This window comes from Onychomys torridus, chromosome 22 (genome assembly GCF_903995425.1).
Source record: "Onychomys torridus chromosome 22, mOncTor1.1, whole genome shotgun sequence".
In the NCBI taxonomy this organism is placed as follows: domain Eukaryota; kingdom Metazoa; phylum Chordata; class Mammalia; order Rodentia; family Cricetidae; genus Onychomys; species Onychomys torridus.
In genome coordinates this window covers 340,678-364,567 of record NC_050464.1, presented here as the reverse complement: position 1 = coordinate 364,567, position 23,890 = coordinate 340,678, and the positions used below count along the sequence as shown (strand labels likewise).

The 23,890-nt window shown below is 44.7% G+C and overlaps 1 protein-coding gene across 4 annotated transcripts in view; it reads right to left on the bottom strand.

The window, feature by feature from the left end:
• Positions 1-23,890, bottom strand: part of Stard13 (StAR related lipid transfer domain containing 13) — a 264,924-nt gene that overhangs the window by 142,147 nt on the left and 98,887 nt on the right. For 2 of the 4 annotated variants that reach the window (XM_036171922.1, XM_036171923.1), the window contains exon 1: positions 21,288-21,585. The exons of the other annotated variants lie outside the window; for them this stretch is intronic. In XM_036171922.1, coding sequence (XP_036027815.1) covers positions 21,288-21,456 — 169 coding nt within the window. In that variant the 5' untranslated portion in view covers positions 21,457-21,585. Of the gene's footprint in view, positions 1-21,287; positions 21,586-23,890 lie in introns of those variants that run through there. 4 annotated transcript variants of the gene reach the window in all.

Here is a 23,890-nt window from a genome sequence, read left to right as displayed (position 1 = left end):
CGTCTGTCCTTGAGGGAAGTGGTGGCAGGCTGCCTTTGAAACAAGAGTGAAGAGTCCGGAGTGTGTTGAGAAAATGGTAGCATGTGCACTAGAGAGACTGAAGTGTATCATGGGTAATCCAGCAACTTCTGTGCGTTAACTGAGCCGTTCAGTTCTCTACTGTGCCTTCTTCTCCCTTGAAGCACAGAAACTGTCCCCCCTAGGGCTCTTCAGTTATTTCATTTAATTTGGATTTAACCTGCGGCTAGAATCAAAATACAAATTAAAATTCAGTTAGAGCAGTAAAACGTCGTATTAACAGCTCTTAAAAATCCTGCATGAATATTTTTTATTCTGTATCAGCAGGGCAGCTTGCCTGAGGCTAACATGTGTGATTTCATACTTCATAAAGTATTTAAACATCTTGAAATGACTTCTGAAAGAGTTCAAATTTGAAATTCTTTCTTCATAAAATGCTGACTAACTGTTTGCAAGTTAGTAAATGAGAGGATCCTATAGGGAGGGACATTTGTTAATTGGTGTATTTACAAATTAATCTTTTTTTTTTTTTTTTGAGCTGATGATTGAACCCAGGGCCTTGCACTTGCTAGGCAAGCACTCTACCTCTGAGCTAAATCCCCAACCCGACAAATTAATCTTATAGTTCCCAGCTATTTCCAACAAGGTGGACCAATTTAACTGGTGTTTTGGTTTATTCTCATCCCCCCTCTTAGATTGATTTAACTTTAGTGTGTGTGTGTGTGTGTGTGTGTGTGTGTGTGTGTGTGTGTGTGTGTGTGTGTAGGAGTGTTTGCCTGCATGTATGTGTGTGTACAATATGCACAAAGTGCCCATGAAGGCTGAAAGAGGGTATCATCAAGCTGGAGCTGTGAGCCATCATGTGGGTGCTGAGAATTGAACCCAGGTCCTCTGGAAGAGCAGCAAGTGCGCTAACTGCTGAGTCATCTCCCCACCCCTGTGTATTGCCCCTGTGTACTCCCTCTTTATTGCCACAGTTAAGATCCACGTCTCTCCCAATATCTGGGAGGAGCTGTGATGGATAACCATGAGCAACCGTGTAATGGAAGAACACAAGCTTTGGTCGGACAGCCCACGTCAACTCCTGGCTTTGCTGGTCCTTGAAGCGTAACTTGACATATTACTTGAACCTGCTCTCTGGGGTTCAGCTTCTTAGTTTCCAATGAGACCACACAAAGTGCATGGTACAAGGAGGAAATGAGACGGTTATTCCCCATGCTTAGACAGGGCCTTAGGAAATGCATGCCTGGTCCATTAACTTGAACATGCCATTCCCGTGCTCTCAAATCCCCCTCTCTAAAGTCTTCCTTGTGTACTCAGGCTTTTTTAGTCGCTCCTCTTATGGACTCATTGTCGGCCACCCAGCCTCATCATGTGTATTGCACTGGATTTAGGTCCTGGGCAAGTCATATATTCTGGCTCATTCTGCTCTTCTACTTTGAGTAATCCCTGTGACCCATGACCAGTGGCAACATGGCTATTTCCCCGCAGCTCAGCCCAATGTTCTTTCCTCTCTCTACCTTGGCGACTGTGTACACTTTTACCTCAACAGTGCCTGTGGTGTGAGCCCATTAGTCCCCAGGAACCACACCCTCCCATGAACTGGCCATACTCAAGACAGCTGACATGTCTTATCGCACTTGGTGGCAAACTCCTTGAGAGCCGTAATCCTGTTTATATGAGTATTGCATCACACAGCGCCAGTCAACATCCTACGCACAGTTCACTCTGGTCAAGTGTTTTCTTAGTGCTGAATATGAAATAGGCTGTGGGGGCCATGTGTGAAATGTTTGTTCTCAGGTGGCAAGGGTATTTTGAGATGTGCTCAAAACTGAAAAGGTAGTGCCTAGCTGGAGGAAATAGGTCACTGGGCGAAGGGCTTGGGGGCACGTTATCTCTGAGCCATTGTCCTTCCCTGCTTCCTGTCTGTTATGTATGAGCTGAAAGGTCTTCCTCAGCCACATGCTCCAGACACCATGGCATTCTGCCTCATCAGAAGCCCTGAAACAAGGAGCCCAAGTCAATGGTACTTCCTCCATCAAGTTGCTTCTGTTGGTCATTTGGTTGCTTTGATGATAATTAACACCCATTCCAACAATATAAATTATATAGGGAACAATTATGTTTAGTGCTAACAGGTAGTGCCTCCTGATTTTTGCGCCAGTCACTGAAATTACTATAATGGATCTCATGAGAAGTTTCCCTCTGTCCTAGCTCTTCCAGGACTGCACGGAGGTGAGCTCTCGAGAGAGGGTAGGCTCTCATTCTTTGAGAACACTATGATTTTCAAAGAAGCGGGGCAGTCCATTTTTCTAGACCGGAGCCCAGTTGCCTAGTTTCTAAGACACATGGCCAATGAATGGGGCACACTGTTCTGAAGCCTTAACCTGAAGAAGGTTCTCCTGGCAGCTGGGAAGAATCAATCCTTCCTGTCCTGCAGTTATAACAGCATGGCTGCTCTCTATAAAGTGGCTGGAAGTTGAAGGAAAACAACAAAATAGCACAGTCACGAGAGCAACGCACAAACCGAGCCTGCCATTATGCCACCCCCCCTCCCACCCCCATGACTGTTTATCTCCAACTCTGCGTGGAACCTCTTCCAGGTTCACCCACAGTGTGGATGTTGTGTGGCTACACACCAAGGCACTTGGCTCAAAGTAAACATTTTGAGGGAGTGGCTGACTATGCATCCTATATGAAAATGAAAAGACTTCATTTCTTGGTAAGCCAGTCGAGTGGGTTACAACACAGATAGTCAATGTTTTGAGTTTAGCAGAACTTAGTAAACACAGAAGACTTGAAAGGCTGCCTTTGAAAAGAAGCCAAGAGGATCCTAAGCTTTGAAGACAGATTGCCAATGTTAGCCGGGCATTCTCTGGTCTTTTAGTTGCCAACTTGAAAGTAGGGGAGGCAGGTGGGACATGCTTCCCCTGGGCTGATCCCACCAAGCAGTACTCGAGTTCTAAACTAACCAGGTAAATATTTTGAGGGGCCAATGCTGCATTTGGGTAAGGTAGACTTGATCTCCGACCCATCATCAAATGTTACGTATTCTTCTGCTGTCTTCAAGCCAGAGTTGAATCAGCGCTGGACTTAGATGGTTTGGCCTCGTTAGTTTAAGCACAGAAAGTACTACCTATTTTAGCTATCATTTGATAGCTCTGTACTTGCACAGATAAAACCATTTGACTGGGAAATTCCTTGCTTAAAAGTGCAGTTTCTAAGTTGTTCTTGTGTTTGTTTTCTTTCTCTGGAGGTATTTCAAACAGGTTAACTTTAGGTCTACTGTTAAAGTGGTCTGAAGTTCCACTTTAGGTAGTAATGAACAGCCTGGCTTTCGATCTGCTCTGAGAGTAGCTGATTCACAGTAGGATGGGCCTTGTAGCTAATTGTGAGTGCCATATTTTGTTTTCTTTCTACAGTGAACACCCATATGGGTGCAGGTGCCTCACTAAGCACTTTGCATGTATGGGAATACTTCATTCACACAGTTGCACGGAGTGGCCATTATTGTTATTACCATTCTTTACAGTTTAGGTGCAGAAACAAGTTTCCAGGGAATCATGGGAATTACTCAAGATCTCTTAGCTAGGAAGCACTGAGACTTGGATTTTGACTCCTGTCTGGGAAATAACAAGGTTGGTGTGTCTTTAAGCATATTGCCTACAAACTAAAAATTTCAGCCTCTCTGAGATGCATGCTCAATCAAGATTCTGAAATATTCAGAGCACTCAAGTCACATCGCCAACATCAATCAAAAACATGCTCATTTATTGAAATGGCTAGCCACCAGGCAGAGCCAGCTATGAAGGAGAAAAAAAGGTGTTCTGCTAAGGCCATGGATGCTGGGAAACCCAGAGGCACCGTGGGCATCTGTGTGGAGGTGTAGTTATTCTCACGCTTGAGAGCAGGGAAGAACTCCTCGGGTTCATTTCCGGTTGGTGTAAACAGTTTTGGCAAGTCACGAGTTTGGGTATTCCCCCACCCAACAGTCCCCTTTGGCCTTCAAGTCCTCCCTCCAATTCCACTTCATTCAGGATATACAGCCTTTCCAAACCATGATCAGATGTACTTTTCAAAGATGTCATTGAAGTCTGGCTAAGTAGGTACCCCACTCCTAGAACCCAACCAGGGTAAGCATGCAAACGTTTAAACCAAGCAAAATCAAACTGACATCGAAGCAATGGAAAGCAGAGTGAGTAATGGGCTATGCTCACACAGTGTGCGATCCATGCTTTCGCCCTTCTTCCCTGAGCAAGGGGGACCATCGGGGCAATGTGACACGGGCCTCCTTCTGTCCCCTCAAAGTCCCACAAGCAATGATGAGCTGAGAGAACACCGGAAGACCTCCAGCTTCGAAGGCCGTGCTGGCTGTCATTCTGGAAGGACTAGCTAACTGCACAAACTCTTAGCCCTGGGCAGTGAGCCTAAACCCAAAGCCTGTCATTTACCTGACTTGGTCCTGTCACAGTCCCTCAAGCTATGACACACACCTTCCACTTTAAAAGGTTTTGTTTTGCTCATGGTTCCAGGAAATTGTTCATTAAGGATGAAACAATGCTTAGTCAAATAAAAACACAAAATAGGACTGTTGACTCTTCAGGACTCAGGAAAAATGAGAGGGGAATTTGAGTTTGCAATGACTAATGAACGACAGTCACTCGTCACACCTCAAGCCTGTGAAACAACTTTAAAAGAAGCTGACAATTAGTAGCCTCGGGAGCAGATTTAAAGCAAACCAAAGCTAGAGTGGCGCATTCTCCTCAGGTCCTTGGGGATGCTGTGAATCATTCTTTTTGGAAGAAAAGCAAGCTTTGTGCTTAACCCAGGACAGCAAAGAAAGGAGCCATGTTCTACAGGGCTTCAGTGTTTGTGTTAAGCCCTGTCATCCCTATAGCGGGGACCCCTACTCCGGAGCCACCCGAGAAGTGGCGTATCACACTTTCATCTCAGTTAATTTTTTCATTCATTTTTTTCCCTCGGCAATACTGCTGGTGAGCAGGAGCTGGTCCTCCCAATGAACAAACAAAAAAACCAAAGCCCTGGGGTGACTTGAGAGCACTTGGGACATTTCCCTAGGGCACAGGTGTCCTCGAACCCAGGCCTCCTGCCTCCCTGATCACTCCTTTGTTTTCCTGGTTGGTCTTCCACCCCATGGATGTTTCCTGGCTACAGGGAACTTGTGTTTGAAGGATAGACATTCCTTGGCACTGTCTGTCTCCTTAGAACCCTGACTAGTCTGGAAAAATCTCAAGCAGCGTGCAAGTGAACACCCCTAAATTACCCTTTTCTGCTTAGGACTCCCCTTCCCTGGGTGATCTGCAGCCCAGCGGGCTCCTGACAGAAAGAGCAGTTGTGCAGCAGGGGAGGGGTCTGTTTATTATTTTTTATCCTGTTTTGCTTCTGGCAAAATTTCACAAACAGCCAAGGTTGGCAGAACCCTGATCATTTCTTCTGACGAGCTACTGTTCTGCAGCTACACTGGGACTATTTTGGTGTCAGGTCAGAACTGTCCAATGTGCAGGGGCAGGGGGATGGGGGGACCTCCACACAGGACTTCTTCCCATAAATCAGGACCCTCTTTTAACCACTCTTTCTCAGAATTACAGAGCTGAGGACTTTGAGACCCACTGTGCCCAGATCAGCACAGGCCTGATTCAGGTCTCATGTGACCAGCTCCTGTCTGAAAAGACCCACTGTGAGGGCACATGAGCTCCAGAGCCTTGGAGCCCTCCAGGAAGTGTGGGGGAAGGCTGGGCACACCACCCAGGCACTTTCAAGGGAGAAAGGCAGCATTTTGAAGGGTCGGAAGTAGGCGAATCAGGGTGAGGGTGGAGGAAATCTGTCCTTCCCCTCTTTTGGGGCCAGGGCCTACCTAACCACACGAGATTCCGGCCTCTGGCAAGAAATCCTGCTGCTCTGACATTTACTTTGGATAAAGAGCAGCCAGCTTTGGGAGGGCAGTGGGAGGGCCTTAGTATAGGAAGGTCACAAGCCTCTGCTGGTCATTATAGTTGAATGAGGTTCTCTAGCAATTGGGGGTGGAGGGTGGGGCTGGAGGGGAAAGAGGGGTCAGTTGTGTCTATAATGATGAAGAATAAAGGCTCAAACCATCTTTGGCTCCAGGTAAACAATGCCCACCTATAATTAGGAGGCGGATGAGGTTGTGCAGTGACAAGCAACATGGGCTCCTGGCTCATCCAGACTTGAGTTCAGAGGACAGCTCCAGCACTCACCAGTTGTGGGACTTGAGGAAAGTTCATTTAGCACTCTTGGGGCCTTTGTTTACTCACCTGAGAAAGGGACAGGGTGAGTCCCGAGGTGTGAGGTCTGATTATGCTCATTTTCCAGATGAGTAAACTTAGCTCTTGGGTCTTAATGAAAACTCAGGAGGAGGACCATACCTAACCATGCTAGATTCCTTGAAAACAATTGCTGGATTATCCCGGGGAAAGCTCCAGAAAGGTAGCTGTTGCTGTACTCAAAAATGTCAAACACTCCAAAGCTTGAGAATGATGTGAAATATCAAGAGCAAATGGCTGACCCAGGCCTGAATGTCTTCGTGCATACAGTCGTTAATAAACTTCACAGGCCACTTGTCTCTCCATGTGGGACCCTAAGTCTTTTACTGGACTGATCTCGTGAGAATGTGAGGCAGGGCTCACCCCCAGGCTGTGGGTACATCTGCACAGGCTGAAGCAGGCTGAGGAAGAGCGACTGACTGCTGGTGAGCTGAAAAGAACTTGTCTGCACCCCACACCATTCCCGGTGTCACGTGACAAAGCAATCTGCTTCAGTGGGTAGAAGCTACAGGGGTCCAGGGCAGGCTCTGAAAGGCAACCAACAATGGCAGGAAAAAGACTCAGGTGAAGGAAAGGGAAATAGAAAGCCTGTGGAAAACAGAGCTGTGAAGCAGGAGGTGAGGGAGGAGGGAAATGTGGACTCTGAAATGATTTCTGTTCTGGCAGTTGGTTAATGTTTGACCACCGCAGCTGCCTGCTGCCAGGCTTCCTTATTCGAGCAGGTGAGTTTAGATTAGTTCGCCACCGAGCCAGTCACGGAAATGTGCTTTTCCATTCCACAGAATTCCATTTGCAAAGCAATGACTTGGAGAAAATGAGATTAGAAACATTTAACCCTGGAACGGGGCAACAGTGCCCCTCCTGGACACCACAGGCTAACAAATAAAAACATCAGTGATGGGAGTGATTGCTTCCCTGGGGGTTGTTGGTCAGTGGGGTCCCACAGGCCCTCAAACAGTACAGGCTATTGCCAATGTTATGGGTTACTCTCCAGAACCTGATGGCCTGATCCTAATGCTGAAGACACTATGCACAGTGAACATGGAGAAAGCAAGCTGGTTCCGACTCCAGCTCTACCCTACTCCCTAGCTGTCAGAGACATTTGAAAATAGGAAAACTTACGTCTGGTGTGTTAGGTCTCAGAGAAATAAATATGGAGAAGCAAAACTCCCTAATAAGTGATGTTGAGACCAATTTACACATGTATGTATCCCACAAGTTAACACACGTGGAATCGCTCCCCCAGGTGTCACGCCACTAAGAGGATCTGTGTAGCCTTCCAGGGTTCATTATAAGCCACGCACAGACTTCAAACACTGCATCCTATAAAACAAGAGTTTTACAGGGCTCAAAATTATCATTGTTATAATGCGCACAAAGGGCTGGACCCACTGATTCTCTCTTCTTAGGGACGTCTATCTGGAGGGGATTAAAAGAATCTATTTTCTATAAAATCAATGAAGCAGATGATTTCATAAGATCTATCTGTCAAAATATCAATACGTTTACTTCTAAGAATAAATCTCAATATCATACTCCTATTTCATCTCTCATAGCTGAGGGAATCAAGAAATACAAAGAATATTCTTCAATTAACAGAAATGAAGCCCTTAAGAGAAACGAGCAATTAAAATCTTGGAAGAACTTATTAGAATTAGAACAGAAAACAGATAACTTAGTTTTTAATTTGTCAACTGGGTATAAATCTCTGCTGACTACAGAATAAACAGGGGATCAATATCTAGGGTCTAGAAAGAACTGCAAAAATTAAACAGCAAAAAGCTCTAAACCACCTAATCAATAGACGAGCTGGTGAACTGAATAGCAGTTCTTAAAAGAGAGATGAGTGGCCAACAACAACTTGAGAAATATTCAATATCCTCACCCACCAGGGATAGGCAAACTAAAACTGCCCTGAGATTCCATCTAAGTCCAATGAGACCAGCTGCCACCAGTCGGTGATAAATGTCACAAACAAAGGACAACAACGTTTTTGGACATGCACACACTCACACACACATCTCTAATCTAGGTACCACCTGTAAGGGAAAACAATATTTTTCTGATTCTGACTTCCTTTGCTTAATCGGAGTGATTTTCAGTTTGATCCATTTGATTGCAAATGTCTCGAGTTCATTTTTTGTTACAGCTGAGTGAAAGTCCATGGTGTGTGTGTATCGGGTTTTCACTAGCCATTCATTTACCAATGGATATCTAGGCCAGTTTTTTTCCCATGGCTGTTTTGAACGGTACAGCATTAAGCATGGATGTGAAGCATCTCTGCTGTAGGTTAACCTGCATTGTTTTCCCTTACAGGTGGTACCTAGATTAGAGATGTGTGTGTGAGTGTGTGCATGTGTGCTTATGCGCTTGTTAGTTTTATGTCAACTAGACAAAGCTAGAGTCATCAGAGGCCAGGGAGCCTCAACTGAGAAAATGCCTCGTAAGACTGAGCTGGAGGCAAGCCCGTAGGGCATTTTCTTAATTAGTGATCCACAGAGGAGCATCCTCCCTCCCCGACCCCACCCACCCACCCGCCCATTGTGGGGGTTGCCATTCCTGGGCTGGTGGTCCTGGGTTCTATAAGAAAGCAGGCTGAGCAAGCCATGAGGAGCAAGCCAGTGAGCAGCACCTCCCCACCCCACCCCCAAGGCCTCTGCCCCGGCTGCTGCCTTCAGATTCCTCCTGCTTGGGTTCCTGCCCTGACTTCCTTTGGTGATGTCCTTCCTTTGGAGGTGTAAGCTCCCTGACTTCCTTTGGTGATGTCCTTCCTTTGGAGGTGTAAGCTCCCTGACTTCCTTTGGAGGTATAAGCTTCCTGACTTCCTTTGGTGATGTCCTTCCTTTGGAGGTGTAAGCTCCCTGACCTCCTTTGGAGGTGTAAGTGTCCTGACTTCCTTTGGAGGTGTAAGCTTCCTGACTTCCTTTGGAGATGTAAGCTCCCTGACTTCCTTTGGTGATGTCCTTCCTTTGGAGATGTAAGCTCCCTGACTTCCTTTGGTGATGTCCTCCCTTTGGAGGTGTAAGCTCCCTGACTTCCTTTGGAGGTGTAAGCTCCCTGACTTCCTTTGGAGGTGTAAGCTTCCTGACTTCCTTTGGTGATGTCCTCCCTTTGAAGGTGTAAGCTCCCTGACTTCCTTTGGAGGTGTAAGCTCCCTGACTTCCTTTGGAGGTGTAAGCTTCCTGACTTCCTTTGGTGATGTCCTTCCTTTGGAGGTGTAAGCTCCCTGACTTCCTTTGGAGGTGTAAGCTCCCTGACTTCCTTTGGAGATGTAAGCTTCCTGACTTCCTTTGGAGGTGTAAGCTGAATAAACCCTTTCCTCCCCAGGCTGCTTTAGTCATGGTGCTTCATCACAGCAATAGTGACCCTGACTAAGACAGCATATGCATGTGTGTGTGTGTGAAAGAGAGACAATGTATGTATGTGTATGTGCACGTATGTGAATGTGTGTATGTATGTGCATGTATGTATGCATATGTGTGTGTACGTGTGTGCAGGTGCATGTACGTGGGTATGTATGTGCATGTGTGTTTGGGTGTATCAGATGACACTACAGAGCAGCCCATGGGAGGAGGGAACCAAATTTTCAGGGAGGTGAGACACAGAGAGGGCAATGGTATCCATTTGATCAGATAGCAGAAGGGGACCTAACTAGGAAGAAGAAAAACAAGGGGGCATGGGAAAGGGACATGGGAAAAGGACAGAGCTGTGGACAGTGGGGGAGGGGACAATGACAGCCAAGTGTAACCACACAAATGTGAGCAGTCGCCATGCTGAAACCTACTGCTTCTCACGCTAGCCTTAAAATTAACAAAAAGAAATGAATTTTAAAAGCAAAGCTTATGTTCATTTTTGCATGTTCTTCCCCAGATACTTCTCTACGTGAACATTCGGGATGGGGACGTTCCTGTAAACCTGAAAATCTGAAAGTTAACATCAGTTCAGGAAGTCACACTGATTTCGAAGGAGAGGTTCAAGGAAGTGTTTAAGACTGAGTCTTTCGATTTGTAGTCACTGTTCCCAGAATCCTCTTCTGAAAACCAGGGGCTACAGACCGAGTGGATTTTACCTGAAATGTGTAGGCCCAGGAGTGTCTCCGATTTCCGTTTGTTTTGCAGGTTTTGAAATATTTGCATATGCATGATGAGATCTCTTTGGGGATGGAGCCTCAGCTTTAGCACACAATGTTCATTGATGTCTCTTATGCCAGAGGGCAAGTTCATACAGTGTTTCCAGTGAACGGCCACTGACTGCATCCTGTCACCAGAGGTGAGGTGGGGAATTTCCACGTGTGCTCAATGAGCCTCAGATTTCCAGTCTGTGCGGTGTGGTGCTCAGTGCATGTGACATGCCCTCACGATTGCTCTGGGTGATGAACGATGAAAGATGGAAGCAGCTGGTGACAGAGCCCACCAGACACACAGCACAAATGACCTTTCTTAATAAGACAGAATTAGAATACAGACATACACAGGGATGGTACTGTGAAGGCTGAGGCAGGAAATGGTCATCTAGAAGCTGAGAGACCCGAGAAGGTACCAACTTCCCAGCACTTTGCTCACAAATTTCTAGACTCCAGAATGATGACAGAACAAACTTCTATTGTCTAAGTGACCCAGTCTGTGGTACTTGGTTATGGCAGCCCTCCCTGCCACCCCCCCTTGTCAGTTCTCTTGGTTATTAGTCCATATGCATACCTTTCCCCCACACCAGTCACCGAGTGATCTATTGACAGTTTGTGTCATGGAAGAGGAAATTTAGATCCAGAAGACGCGGGTGACTTACTCACGCCGTCCCTTGCCCAGGTTGGGTGAGCTTCCTACTGCCAACACCGTATGCTCTGGAGGGGCATCAATAGTAACGAATTAAAAGATCTTTATTAAAAGATGCTGCAATTTACCCCTAGATGTGCCAGGCACAACATCTCGCTGTTACTGATGAATCTTCCTTCTCGTGGGCCTTGATCTGACTTCTTCAACTGCTTACCCCCCAGACCTTCACTCTATCACAACACCATTCCTGAGGCTACAGTCCTCTCCCAGGCTTAGGACTTGCCACATGTGATGTCAAGAGTCAGGGATACTCTGTATCAAGTAATGCCTCTGTTACTACCCAGGAGAGATGGCCATTGTCTATAGGAGGTAAAACCTGGCCTGCACTAATCACTTCTAGCTAGTTCAGAGCAACACAGAGTATCAACACTAACCAAAGAAAACTACAATGGGGAAGGTAATAGTTTTCCCTATAGTTTAAAAAAGAGAAAGGGAAAGAAAGAAAGACCACCAAATTCTTGTTTTATAACTCAAAATTTGGGGCAGACACTTTCAGAGGACACATATGGCATTATGTACAACTGCTATAGTAAACATGGTACATTCTTTGACAGTAACTTAACAGGTCTTATGTACATGGAGGCTCAATACCTACTTTCTTATATCAAACATCTAGTGTGCATCAGGCACTATGTTCTGTAATTAATTATATCCCTCATTTAATCCTTTTAATAACTCAGCTGCAGTTACAGAATTTCATTCTGCCCACCCCAACTCTTAAGAAACTTAATCAAGGCCACCCTGCTGGGGAGATTTAAGATGAGAGATTCACCTCAAGGTACATAACCACAAAGGCCTGCAGGGGGTTCCAGACTGTAGGTTTTGAAAGTTTGGGTGGTCACACTGAAAGGATGGGAGAGCAGTGGAGGCACCCCCATGAGAGCAAATCATCCTCAGGACTCTTGTGAAGCAGGGTTGACTCCTCTGTTCCTAGCCAAGTTCTCCTCAGTCTTCTAGGAAGCCAGGCATAAAAACGCGTAGGCGGCTTTGTCTGCCACAGACCACAGGCCTAGAGCACAACAGGTCAGTGCGTTTGTGGGAAAGGAGGTTCACAGGCCCTCTGACCCAGGGCGTCCATGGTGGAGAAGGCAGTTTGATGACCACGAACAGGAGAATCACCACATATAGTTCACGAAAGTCCTGCTGACAAGGGCTTTTAACGGGTTTCAGTGCCGATTTTGAGAAGTGCATATAATAGGAAATATTCTGTGTCCCTCAAAGTGTCCGGTGGGCTCCTTAAGTTTCTCTCTTCAGAACTCTGGTTTTGCAGCTAGAGACAGCTCAGTGGTCAAGAGCAGTGGCTGCTCCTGAAGAGGATGTGGGTTCTCTTTCCCGGCACCCATGTGGTAGCTCACAATCATCTGTGGCTCCAGTCTCTGGGGGAACCAACGCGGTCCTCGGGCCTCCATTGGCCCAGCACACACAGAGTACAAACACATGCATGTGGGCACCACACCAATATACATAAAACAAAACAAAATGTTAAAAGGGCCTTTTATTCAGATGGGTTTATTGGAAACTACTGCTAGGTCTGACATTCTTTCTCGAATCTTACAGAACTTGAAATATTGTAAATAATTCCACGATAGCAAAATTTTCTATGAGGAAAATATGACTTTATGGCTATACAAGCTTTCCCTAGTGTGTTATTTTGTGAATCCAGTGTAGGTGAAGGGCAACTGTTCACTTACAGAAACCGAATCCTAACTCAAAGGCTCGTACCATCCATATGTGGGATTTTTCTGAACATCAAAACACCAACATGCGTCAGGCCCATGGTAACTGGCCAATCCTGCTGTACACAATTTCACTGTAGTGTTCCTCAGACTGTTTGGCAGTGGAGCAACACAAATCATTTCTACTTCGGGCAGTAGTAGAAGATTCTGCCTCCGTGAGAATCTTTAAGATGGATTCCTGTCCTTTATGAGGAATCATTTGTCAGTATGGCCAGATAGATTAGATTTATTCCCATTGATTCCTTCATCTAACAGCAGTAGCATATTCTGCATCTTTAAAGTCATTTTCACCCCAAGTTCTTACTTGAATTCCTTTAGATGCCAAGTTTGGGGGGGATTTATGTCTCTTCAAACACGTGTGCATAAATCTTCCCGGCAATGTGCCCTCCTCCAGACAGTCTCTTTCTGCAGTGACTGCTGTAGTCGGATATGACGTCATGAAAGAGTACCAGGCTAGCTGGGAAGATACTTCATGCATTCCTTTGTAGAGTTTTGATATATTGTGAGTATTTGTTTAAAAAGGATCGTACCTCATGCAATGTTCAAATGCTATATCTTTGCCAGCAGGGGAAAATATCCTTAGAACGTATCTGGAAGCTTTCTGGGAATTCACTAGTTACTTATAAACTCAGTTCAATAGATTTAACTAATTAAAATTGCCCATATTCTGTCCAGTTCCCTTTCTTCTGCATTCTGAGAGTAATTTCTTCTCCTTTACACACAGGGCCTTGGAATCATGAAGGACCGGACACCATCCACTCATTGTAACCAAAGAGATTTCTGGACCATAAAGTGAGAAAGTGATAGGTACCACCCACTAGGGCCTGGGTTTCAGTGAAGCCTCACCTAGAGCCACGGAGAGTTGGATGCTGCTAAAGGGCCACTTGCTGCTTCCCTGTGGGTGAGGATTCGACTTCCAGGCAATGCTAGAACATCTTCAGTTAGCTACAGAAATGCCAGACCCCTTCAGAACTCATCCAAAGCTTTAGTTAGACTGCAGGTTTAGGCTTCTCTGGGACTGGTTATACTGTTGTGGTAATTAATAACTGCTCAAACACACTCTCAGTTGTCTATTCAACACATGAGCAGGGCCCGTCTACTCAGAATAGAATCTGCATTTCATTGTTTTAATTTAAAAAAAAAAAAAAAAAGATGGCTAGCTTGCCTCTACCCAGTTGAATTTTCTTTTCTGTCTTTCTCTTTTTCAGTTTGTCTGTTTTGAGTTTCCTTTTTTTCCCCTGCTTCCTTTGTTTGTTTTCTTGTTTTAAAGAGAGTAAATGAAGTTGAGTGGGTAGTACAATGTGGGGGAGAATGTAGGAGGAGTTAAGGGATGTAAGTAAAAGAATATGATCAAAATATACTATATGAAAAATTTAAGGAACAAAAATTTAAAAGACGTGGAACTGGCTAATTTTTAAAACAGAATATTGCAATGTCGCCCTTCAAAGAAACAAAACAAAACAATACAAAACTTCTAACTAGGTACTGCCGGATCCATGCCATAATTATGAAGAGAATTATCTGAATAGACGGTAGGACACGCACTGTCCTCAACCCGTTTTCCAACCAGTCCCTACCAGCCTTGGTTTTGGAAGACGTCACTTTCTGGTATCTGGTGCAAAGTGGTTTCCTAACAAAGAATGGCAGTTTAAATAAACTGCTTTCTGCAGCAGAGTTTCTCTGAGTCTTTGGGGTATTTTGGTATGAATTTTCAAGAAAGGAAAAAAGATGCATTGTTTCCCAAATTACTTAACTACAGAAACAGTTGCCACTGGAATACCTATCTAATGGGATTCCTGTTCTACAGCACAGACCTGGGAGCACTGTTTCTACATGGTCTCCATATTCTTTTTAAATTAAGTCAGAAGACTGTGCTTAACCCCTTTCTTATCCATTCACCCCTCTCCCAGATACTTTCATGGAGTTATAACTTGTTGTGATGGCCCTAAGCCCACAGCCAGGTAAAACAAATAAATGATGGGGCTGGAGAGCTGGCCCAGTGGTTAAGAGCACTTGTTACTCTTGGAGAGCATCTGGGCTCAGTTCCCAGCACCCACATGGTGGCTCACAACAGACATCAACTACAGTTCCAGGGAATCCAATGACCTCTCCTGACCTCCACAGGCACCAGACAGCGCATGTGGTGCACAGACATACATGCAGCCAAAACACACACACACACACACACACACACACACACACACACACACACAAATAAAATAAAATAAAATAAAATAAAATAAAATAAAATAAAATAAAATAAAATAAATCCAAAATAAAATTTTCAAGGAAATAAATGATCCATTGGAGTCACCCTCCAGGGGAAGTTACTCTCAGATGCAGCTGTCATAGGAAATTCTTCCAAACATCAAGTCCCATGAGAAGATACGGTAGGACCTTATGGACATGGCAAATATCCCTTGACTGTGTTCTCATCTATGCTCCTTTCTTAGGTACTGGGAAGTTGAAGTCCAGTTTGCAGACCGTTTTTAATAGCTATTTTGGGACATTATGTATTTTATACTTCCAAGTAATAATGCTTCTTGATTTTCTCTTACAAATTAACCAGTACTTTTCTTTCTGTCAGAATTTTTTTTCCTCTTATGATCCTATTGAGTTGTATATTCTTCTACAGACTTCGCCATACTAAGATGCAGTACCTTTCCCCACCCACCTCATGTTCCTGCTGCCCCCAGGCGAATGGCAAATGATTTTTAAATGATCTCTGTTTTATCCAAATATCTGGTGTGTGACTCATGGCTGGATTTGTCTTTTTGTATATTCTTTGTTGTGTTCTCATAACTAAATGCAGAGGCAGAATATATCCTGGTTAACGACATTTCTCTTTTAAACCCCACCCACATCGTCCCCCTTTTTAGGAGAGATTTACTGAAGTTCAATTGCACTTGCTCTTTGGGAGCTTAGCTGTTTTGGATCATCCGCTGACATTTGCTAGGGCTACCCAGGTTGAGCTGCTGAGTTGGGAAAGTGATCAGGAGGATTCTCAATGTGTAAGACCCTGTCACACTAGCCATAGATTTGACTAGGAATTAAAAGTACAGTTGACAGGGGTTGGGAGTGGAGAGGGGACATGTGTGGAGATGAGAAAATGAATCCCCTCTTCCTTAAAGTACTGCCACAGAATCCAGACTTGAGAACTGTTTGATGTGGGTTGTGTTTAGAGAATCAGAGCAAAGAAGAGCAGTGACCTGGGGCTATAGGCACATGGTCTTTATGTTCATAAGCATATCTCTCTTTCCCTAACTTCTTTCTGGGGTACACCTGCTGACCCTTCACAGTCTTCTTTCTACTAGGTAGTAAAGTTCTAAACACTGAAGTCGTTTGGCCTAAGCCACTAGCCTATTTTCCTGTAATTGTGGTTAAATAGTACCCTTTCTGCACAGGCCCTCCAGCAACCCCCACTCAAGAGAAACAGGCTCTGATTTAGAAAATGTAACTTATGCCAATTGCCACACTCTCTTTTTCAAGAAGCTTGGGCAACATGGATGGGCGACAGCGATGGGCACGTTCCCAGCCTGTTCTCTGTGCTTCCTTTGCGTCACATTCACCCTGTGGTTCAGAGAGGACCAAATATTTCAGGGGAACAAATGATGGTTTAATTTAGGCTGACACTATCCAGTTGGGGTGGGGTGGGTGAGGGTCCTCACTCACCAGGGATGGGCAGTGCTCACCACTTAGGTTGGGCAAATTCCCAAGATGCCATTTGACAGAGTAATGAGGGAGAGAAAATATGCCACTCACACCCGCTGGAATTAGCTGGGGACTGAGCATGTACCACTTTAGCCAAGTTCCGGGCAGTCGCTGTGTCTGTTTAAATTCGTCTTAGATTAAACCTCGAGGAAAAACGAAAGCTCAGCTTCCAGTGGGATTTTCTGAATTCTCTGTTCTTATCAAGCACAGAAATCTTGTGGTGAGCACAAGTGCACACACAGACATTCTCTCCACACCCCTGATATCAGCTGGACATGACAACAATGTCACATTAAGGCCAGGACCCTTGAGGGAAAAAAAAGTTCCTGTATAATTATAGTAATTACAACATTTAAATAGAACACAGACTGCACATTCTTACGGTCTTAGGACACAAATATCAAAAGCACATGGGTCAGATATAAGCAAGGGGATGCTGAACGACATAATAAGGAAAACTGGAGTAAGAATCGTCCTTTTCTCAAGGGATACCTGAGAACACGGGATTCTCCAACTTCAGACACCAAGGGACTTTACAGAGAGTTTAATCCAATCCTTGGTGTTTGAAAGAATTTTCAGGAGAGTTGTGACTTCCCCGAAATCTCACGAGAAGTTAGTAGCAAGAGCAAAACAAAAATTCACTTTACTTCTTTCTTCAGAAAACAGAAAAATGAGAAGCTCTGGTTGATTAGACGGCAGAGACACCTTGCCTCCACAGATGGCAGATGCTGTGACCCCACAGTCGGCAGAGACACTGTGACCCCACAGACAGCAGATGCTGTGACCCCACAGTCAGCAGAGACACTGTGACCCCACAGACAGCAGATGCTGTGACCCCACAGTCAGCAGAGACACTGTGACCCCACAGACAGCAGATGCTGTGACCCCACAGTTGGCAGAGACACTGTGACCCCACAGATGGCAGATACTGTGACCCCACAGACGGCAGATGCTGTGACCCCACAGACGGCATTTGCTGTGACCCCACAGACAGCAGATGCAGTGACTCCTTTGTGGTTGTTCTCAAGCTGTATTTAAGTCCCTTGGCTTTCTATACTTGCAGCCAAAGAATTACTGATATGACTACAGAGAATCCTAGAACAAGACATAATCTGTGCACATTGCTCACTCAAAAGCAAAGGCCCAGTGATGCCCTGGAAACTGCTATCATAAAGATGGACAGTGTTGAAACAGAGCCTGGATCCCTGCCTCTTTTGTTCTTTTGTAGGTAGATTTTACTGAAACCTGGGCCGTATCGTGATGGTTTTTGAGAATTTCGAATAAAAAGCTTGATAGAGTTCTTCAAAAATAATCACATTTATGGATCTGCTTGGATTTGGCTTTTGCAAGTAGGGTGTGTGTATGAAAAGATCATGTTTTTTTGATATCCTAAAATAACATTGGAAGGCTAGTTCTCCGACAGCACACCAGTTATGGTAATTGCGTTTTTAAAAAGGAAGTATGGTATAGACACACAATGAAATACTACCCAGCAGCATTCAGAAGGAGACAAATCTGGTGAAAATACTGTAATTCAGAGAAAAGCAAGACAGTGTTAGGCAGGGGCTGATGGGAGGCAGGAGAAAAGCTAGTGTTTAACAGGCGTCCTGAGAATTTCTGTCTCAGCGAGATGTAAACAGATGGACGGTAACATTGCCCGCATACATGATGATGATGACAACCATTCAACACACTCTAAAGCGGCTGCTGTAGAGGTTGTGCATATTTTACTAGGATACTATTGGGAAACACGCCATGGCCTAACTATACCTCACACCCACATCCTCTGTTCTTTCTCCACGGTGCCTCCTAGTGAAGGAAAGGGCTAGGGAGGGCCTGGTAAGGACCACTGTCACCTCCTTTCTATGTCTACCACAACAACAATTTCCAGATTGAGTCAAGCAAGAGTGCTTTGGGGGGGGGCGGGTATCGGAGCAATGGGACTTCCGGTAGGCTCTCTCTCTGCTGTCCAGCACTCTGTTTTAAACCTTTCTCTTTTTAACTGGAATTAACTACAGAGCAATTCTATAAGAGGCTAGAGAAGCAATGTGTGCGTGTTTTGGAGTATGCCCTAAGACAAGCAAGCCTTGATACATCTAGGGCTCCGGGTAACAATTCTGGTCTCGGGCATCATCAAAGGGTTCCATTATTTCTCTCTCTTGTTTTCTCTCCCCATGAGCGTATCTGCCGTTGAATCATGCCCATGCCATTCAATGATTAGCTCACTTGAATGAGGTCATCAGAAAGCAACTTGCTCCTCTCTGTACTCCCCTGACCCCCAGCCACAAGAAAGAAATCATAATCGTGGTACCACAAATGATATTAACAAGTGCAAAAGTTTCTTGGAAAGATCTAAAGCAAGATGCTGAAACATTGCTGCTGTGACTGTCATTTTAAGATGTTGATATACAAATATAATACTTACATTAATTTTATATGAACTCTAATGGAAGGATTAAAGGTTGTTAGTAATCTGGGTACTAACCATCTAAACAGACTCAAACTCATAGCACATTGCTCCCACTACAGAAGTAAAAGCTAACTGGAACCACACAATGAGTAGCCAACCGGGATTCTGTAATGGACTCCTTGTTATAGTTACGAGATCTTTTGTGTATGACAGAACCCCAAACCCAACCCTAGGTCCAGCATTTTATCTAACATTCATTACACACACACACACACACACACACACACACACACACACACACACACATAGTATAGCGCGTTGAAGAGCATGAGTCTCAGATTTGTGCTCAAATGCCAACTCCACTGTACAACTCTAAACATCATGTGCCTATTTTCTTATCTTTACAATAGGTCTAAAATGGCACCAAACAATTAGTACTTTTTTGAGAGAAAAGTAAGTCAGAATTCATAGCTCTCACATCCTGATATGTTGCAAATGCTCCATTAATAACATGTGCTGTGAGAAGAATCACAATCTATCAGCATGGCAAATCTGATAAAAAATCACTTTGTTATCTGTTCACTAAACATTGTATATTAACCCATCATGATTTCTGAATCACTAGAGGGTGGGAATTCTTTCCTGTTTCCTAACTGTTGCTTTTAACTTTTAGGAATCCCTTGGCTTCCGTCGTTCCATTACCCCACATAAAACAAGGAGGCACCTCAAATTTTCTAATTATTCAAAAATAAAATACAGACAGGGTTATAGTGCCATATGTAAGAATGATCCACTTTCGATGATCATTCATGAAAAACAACCATCATTCCCAAAGAACATAAATCCATGACTGACAATACATATAAAGAGGATTGAAAGACAGGCTATTTCTAATATGATAAGGAGAGATTGGCACAGCCTACAGATGACAGATTCACACTGATTATTAAGTCCCGATGTCCAATAGAAAATATACCTAATACATCCCCACCCTAAAAAGTTTCTAAATCAAATATGAAGCTGGTTCTTATTCTCAGCTGAATGTATTTTTAAATCAAGCCACAGGGAATACTTTTGTTTCTATTCAAGGGAGACTTGCACACAGAGTTCATGGAGTGACTTAATATCCTTCCTGCAATCAGAATGGTATGCGGCACCAGTATCCTTCACACATAGCCAGTTCCTGAACCTTCGCAAACAAATGCCCATTCCCAAGGAAACAATCTCATTAGATGCCGCCGGCTGGAATATGTATTGTTCCTCTTAGAGACATTACAGTGAGATCTTAAAAGATTGCAGATCTTAGCTTCCCCTCTAAAATTCAATATAGTCTCAAATGCACGTATTCAAGTGGGAACTCCATTTTCATAATTGCTCTTGAAATTCCTGGTAGGGCCAACGGAATGATTTAGTCAGGTTTGTTGTCAGTAGGTAGGTGACTATGTACTGACTGTGGATCCGGATGTGTCTGTCTTTTAAAAACGGTCACTAGCTCAGGGGCTTCCTTTACAGTCTATGCCGTGCAGAGCATGTTTTTAAGCTTTAAGCCTTTAAACAAAACAAAACATGAGTTTTATTAATGTTCAGGGTACAAGGGTTCCTCCCCATCTTTGAGAATTAAAAAGGATCACCTAACTGCCTATAATCAGTACTGTCCCTTTGCCTTAGGAAGCCAGTGCTCCTAAGTGTGTGTAGTCACAGGCTCTGTTTTGAGGTGAAGAGTCACATTTATCCTTTAGCAAGAAAACAGTATCAACAAATCAGTGGTGACTATCCACACAAACACACGGGCAGGAAAAGAATGTAATTCAAGCTGTCAGCCCAGTGGCCTTCAGCACAGATTCTATTCTCACTGTTCCCTTCAGGGAAGACGTCCTATAAACTCCAGGCAGGGTGGACATTAGTCCCTAACCCTCTGGTCTCTCCTTAATTAAATAAACAAGTGTCCACTTTAAAAATGTGACCAGAGTATGTGTTTACTTGCAGAAAAGCTACCCAACACACACACTGAGTAAACCTTTCCCATTTGTTCTGTTGACACACAGAGGATTTGCAATTCATGATTCGTGTCCAACTGGGAAATATTTTTCTGTGTGAGTTCTGCGGTGCTCAGTGCTGTCACAGACTGCTTATAACTGGAGTCTAAAGTTATCTGGAAGAGTGCCCCGCAGCGTGGCATAGGAATCCGTGTGGTGTACAGTGCGAACAATAACTTTGTAAGCAGCACAATATAGAGCCAACCGAAATGAGTGGCACCCTGGCAGTGCCCGCAACTCACCTTGCTGAATTTTAGTCACTAGGTGATGGCGTGCTAGGATCCGGCTCATCCTGTAGGGAGAGCGCCTGGCAGTCTGATCCAATCGCAAGTACATCTCCTGGCTCTCAGGTGTCATGGGATTTAGATAGTAGCAGCCTGCAGCCGGGGTCCTGGGCACCTGGCTGAACATCTCGGGGGGAGCTCCCACTGCCACCTCAGCTGCCCGTGCTGTTCGCAGCTGTCTCCAGCCTCGGTCAAAGGCACCAAGCCCCAGGAGACAGCCACAGACCCAGCGATTTTTAAAAAGAAAAAGGAGAGTCAGAAGCCACAAGTCAGAATTCCAACCCTCCGGGTCCCTCATGTGACCTCGGGAGCCAATCAAAGCGCGCCGAGAGGGGACTGGGCGTGTTCGTCAGCCCCGAGCCGGCCAAGACGCTGTACCAGCAGATCCTACTTCACACCCGGCTTAAAGCAAACAGAGGACTGGAAGCCCCTGGGGCTGACAAAGACCCTAAACCCCAGAGCCGAGAGAGGAGAGAGCCACAGAGACTTCAAGAAAGGCTGAGCAAGCCCTGGCATAGGAACCTTTTCAGGTTATGAAAGTTAGTGAAAGTGTTTCGGCTTCCGAACGTCAGCGGCAACTAGGTTTAAAAAAAAAGGAGGGGTGGGGGCTGGAAGTGGGGTAACTGTGTTCACATCTTAAATAAATCATTTCAAATAAGCGTGGATCACTGGGTGTAAAATGTTAGCCTTCGTTACAAAGGCTTCATTAATCAAATAAGACGCTTCCAAATTAAAAAACAAACTTTTTAATCCTACGTTGAAACCAGAGGTACATAAAGACCCTCTGGGTCACCATGTGATGGAGCACCTAAAGAGACAACCTGTGCAGGGTTGTTTACTAAGCACCCAGCCATGCTCCCTTAATTTGTCTACTTCCCCAGTTTTCAATCACCATGAAACAAATGCAAAGTACGGATCACATTGAAGCTGCTGCCAAGAATCACCACACAGGCTGCAGATATCCTTGCAAGGGCTAAGGACAATCTGCTGAGCTCCGGGGAATGCTTGTAAAGTAAAGACTTACGGGAAGGGGTCACATGGGAAAGGGTCTCCATTTAAAAAAGAAAAGAGAGAGAGAAAGACAAGCCCAATGCTAGTCAACAATAGTATTTCTGCCTGGAGTGATGTAGCAAACAGGATAGGCTTTAAAAAAACAAAATAAAACAAAACAAAACAAAAAACTCAATCTCTATATCCACATGCTCGCAGGCTGGGAACCAGAAATACAGAAACTGCTACTCAGTTTGACCATATCTAAGGAACAACATGAGAGTAATCAGAATCTCTCCTCCCACAGAAAGCTTATCAAATTCTACGCCAGGAGCTGATGAATGAAGTTCTTTGAATTGAGAAGCACATGGACATGTTGTTCTCACTTTTGGCTGACTCAGAATGAAAAGCAACCTAGCTACTAACTGGAAACTTTCAGTTTAAAGTGTAACAGGGAGCTGGAGAGATGGTTTAATGGTGAAGAACCTGGTTTGGATTCCCAGCACCCATAAGGCAATTCTCCATCCGCTGCCTGCAATTCCAGTTCCAGGGATCCCACACCCTCTTTTGGTGTCTGTGGGTACTGCACTTATGTGCTGCCCATGCACGCCCTCAGGCACACAGGCACACACAGAGAATAAGTAACAAGACCCCAGTTAAGACCTTCTTGTTATTATTGCCCCATGTTGCTCATCAGCATTTAGTGCATTTCTGTGTGGAATTTTTTGCTGGTATAACTTTATAATGTACTCTAATGGCAATAGTGAATAAGCCTCATGTGATGACTATGGGAAAAGAGACCAAGACAGTTTTCAGGTAAAAAGAATTGGGACGAGGGCTTTGTGTTCTTATGTGGGTCTAAAGATTCTTGCTCTCCCACATCTTTTGTAGAAAGTGAGAGGTATGTGAAGCTTGGTATATCAGTAGCCTGGGCCTGAGCAGTGGAAAGGTTAAATTCTAACATGGTACCAGATGCTATTAGGTAAGTTCACAGCAGCAGCTCTGACTGCTGTGGGCATGAGACACTGATGTCAGCTACTTTGGGCCTGTGCTTTCAGCTTGACATCAAGCCAGATGTGGGACGTTATCACCTTCCACTGGGGTGAGTGAGGGTGTGGAGAAAGGGTGGAGGAAGCGAGAAAGAAGGGCATGGTGTTTAGGAATCCTGTATGTGATCCAAGAAGCTAAGTAAAGGCAGGAAATGGGGTGTAGTCATTTTACAGTCATGAATAACCCTTAAAGGCTGGACATCCCAAGTGCCCAAACTGTAGTGCATTGCTTTCTGAGCTGTTTTTTTTTTTTTTTTTTTGTTTGTTGTTTTAATTAATGCAGTGATTCTTCCTCAGAAGCACTATAGTTACTGGGGAAAAAAATTGTGGCTTGTTGTCCTGTCTCCTTGTTTGTATAATGATGAATGTGCTTTGAAAGAGCCTAGCCGCCCTCCCCCCCAAAAGCCAGGCGGTAGTGGTGCACGCCTGTAGTCCCAGCACTCGGGAGGCAGAGGCAGGTGGATCTCTGTGAGTTCGAGGCCAGCCTGGGCTACTGAGTAAGTTCCAGGAAAGGCACAAAGC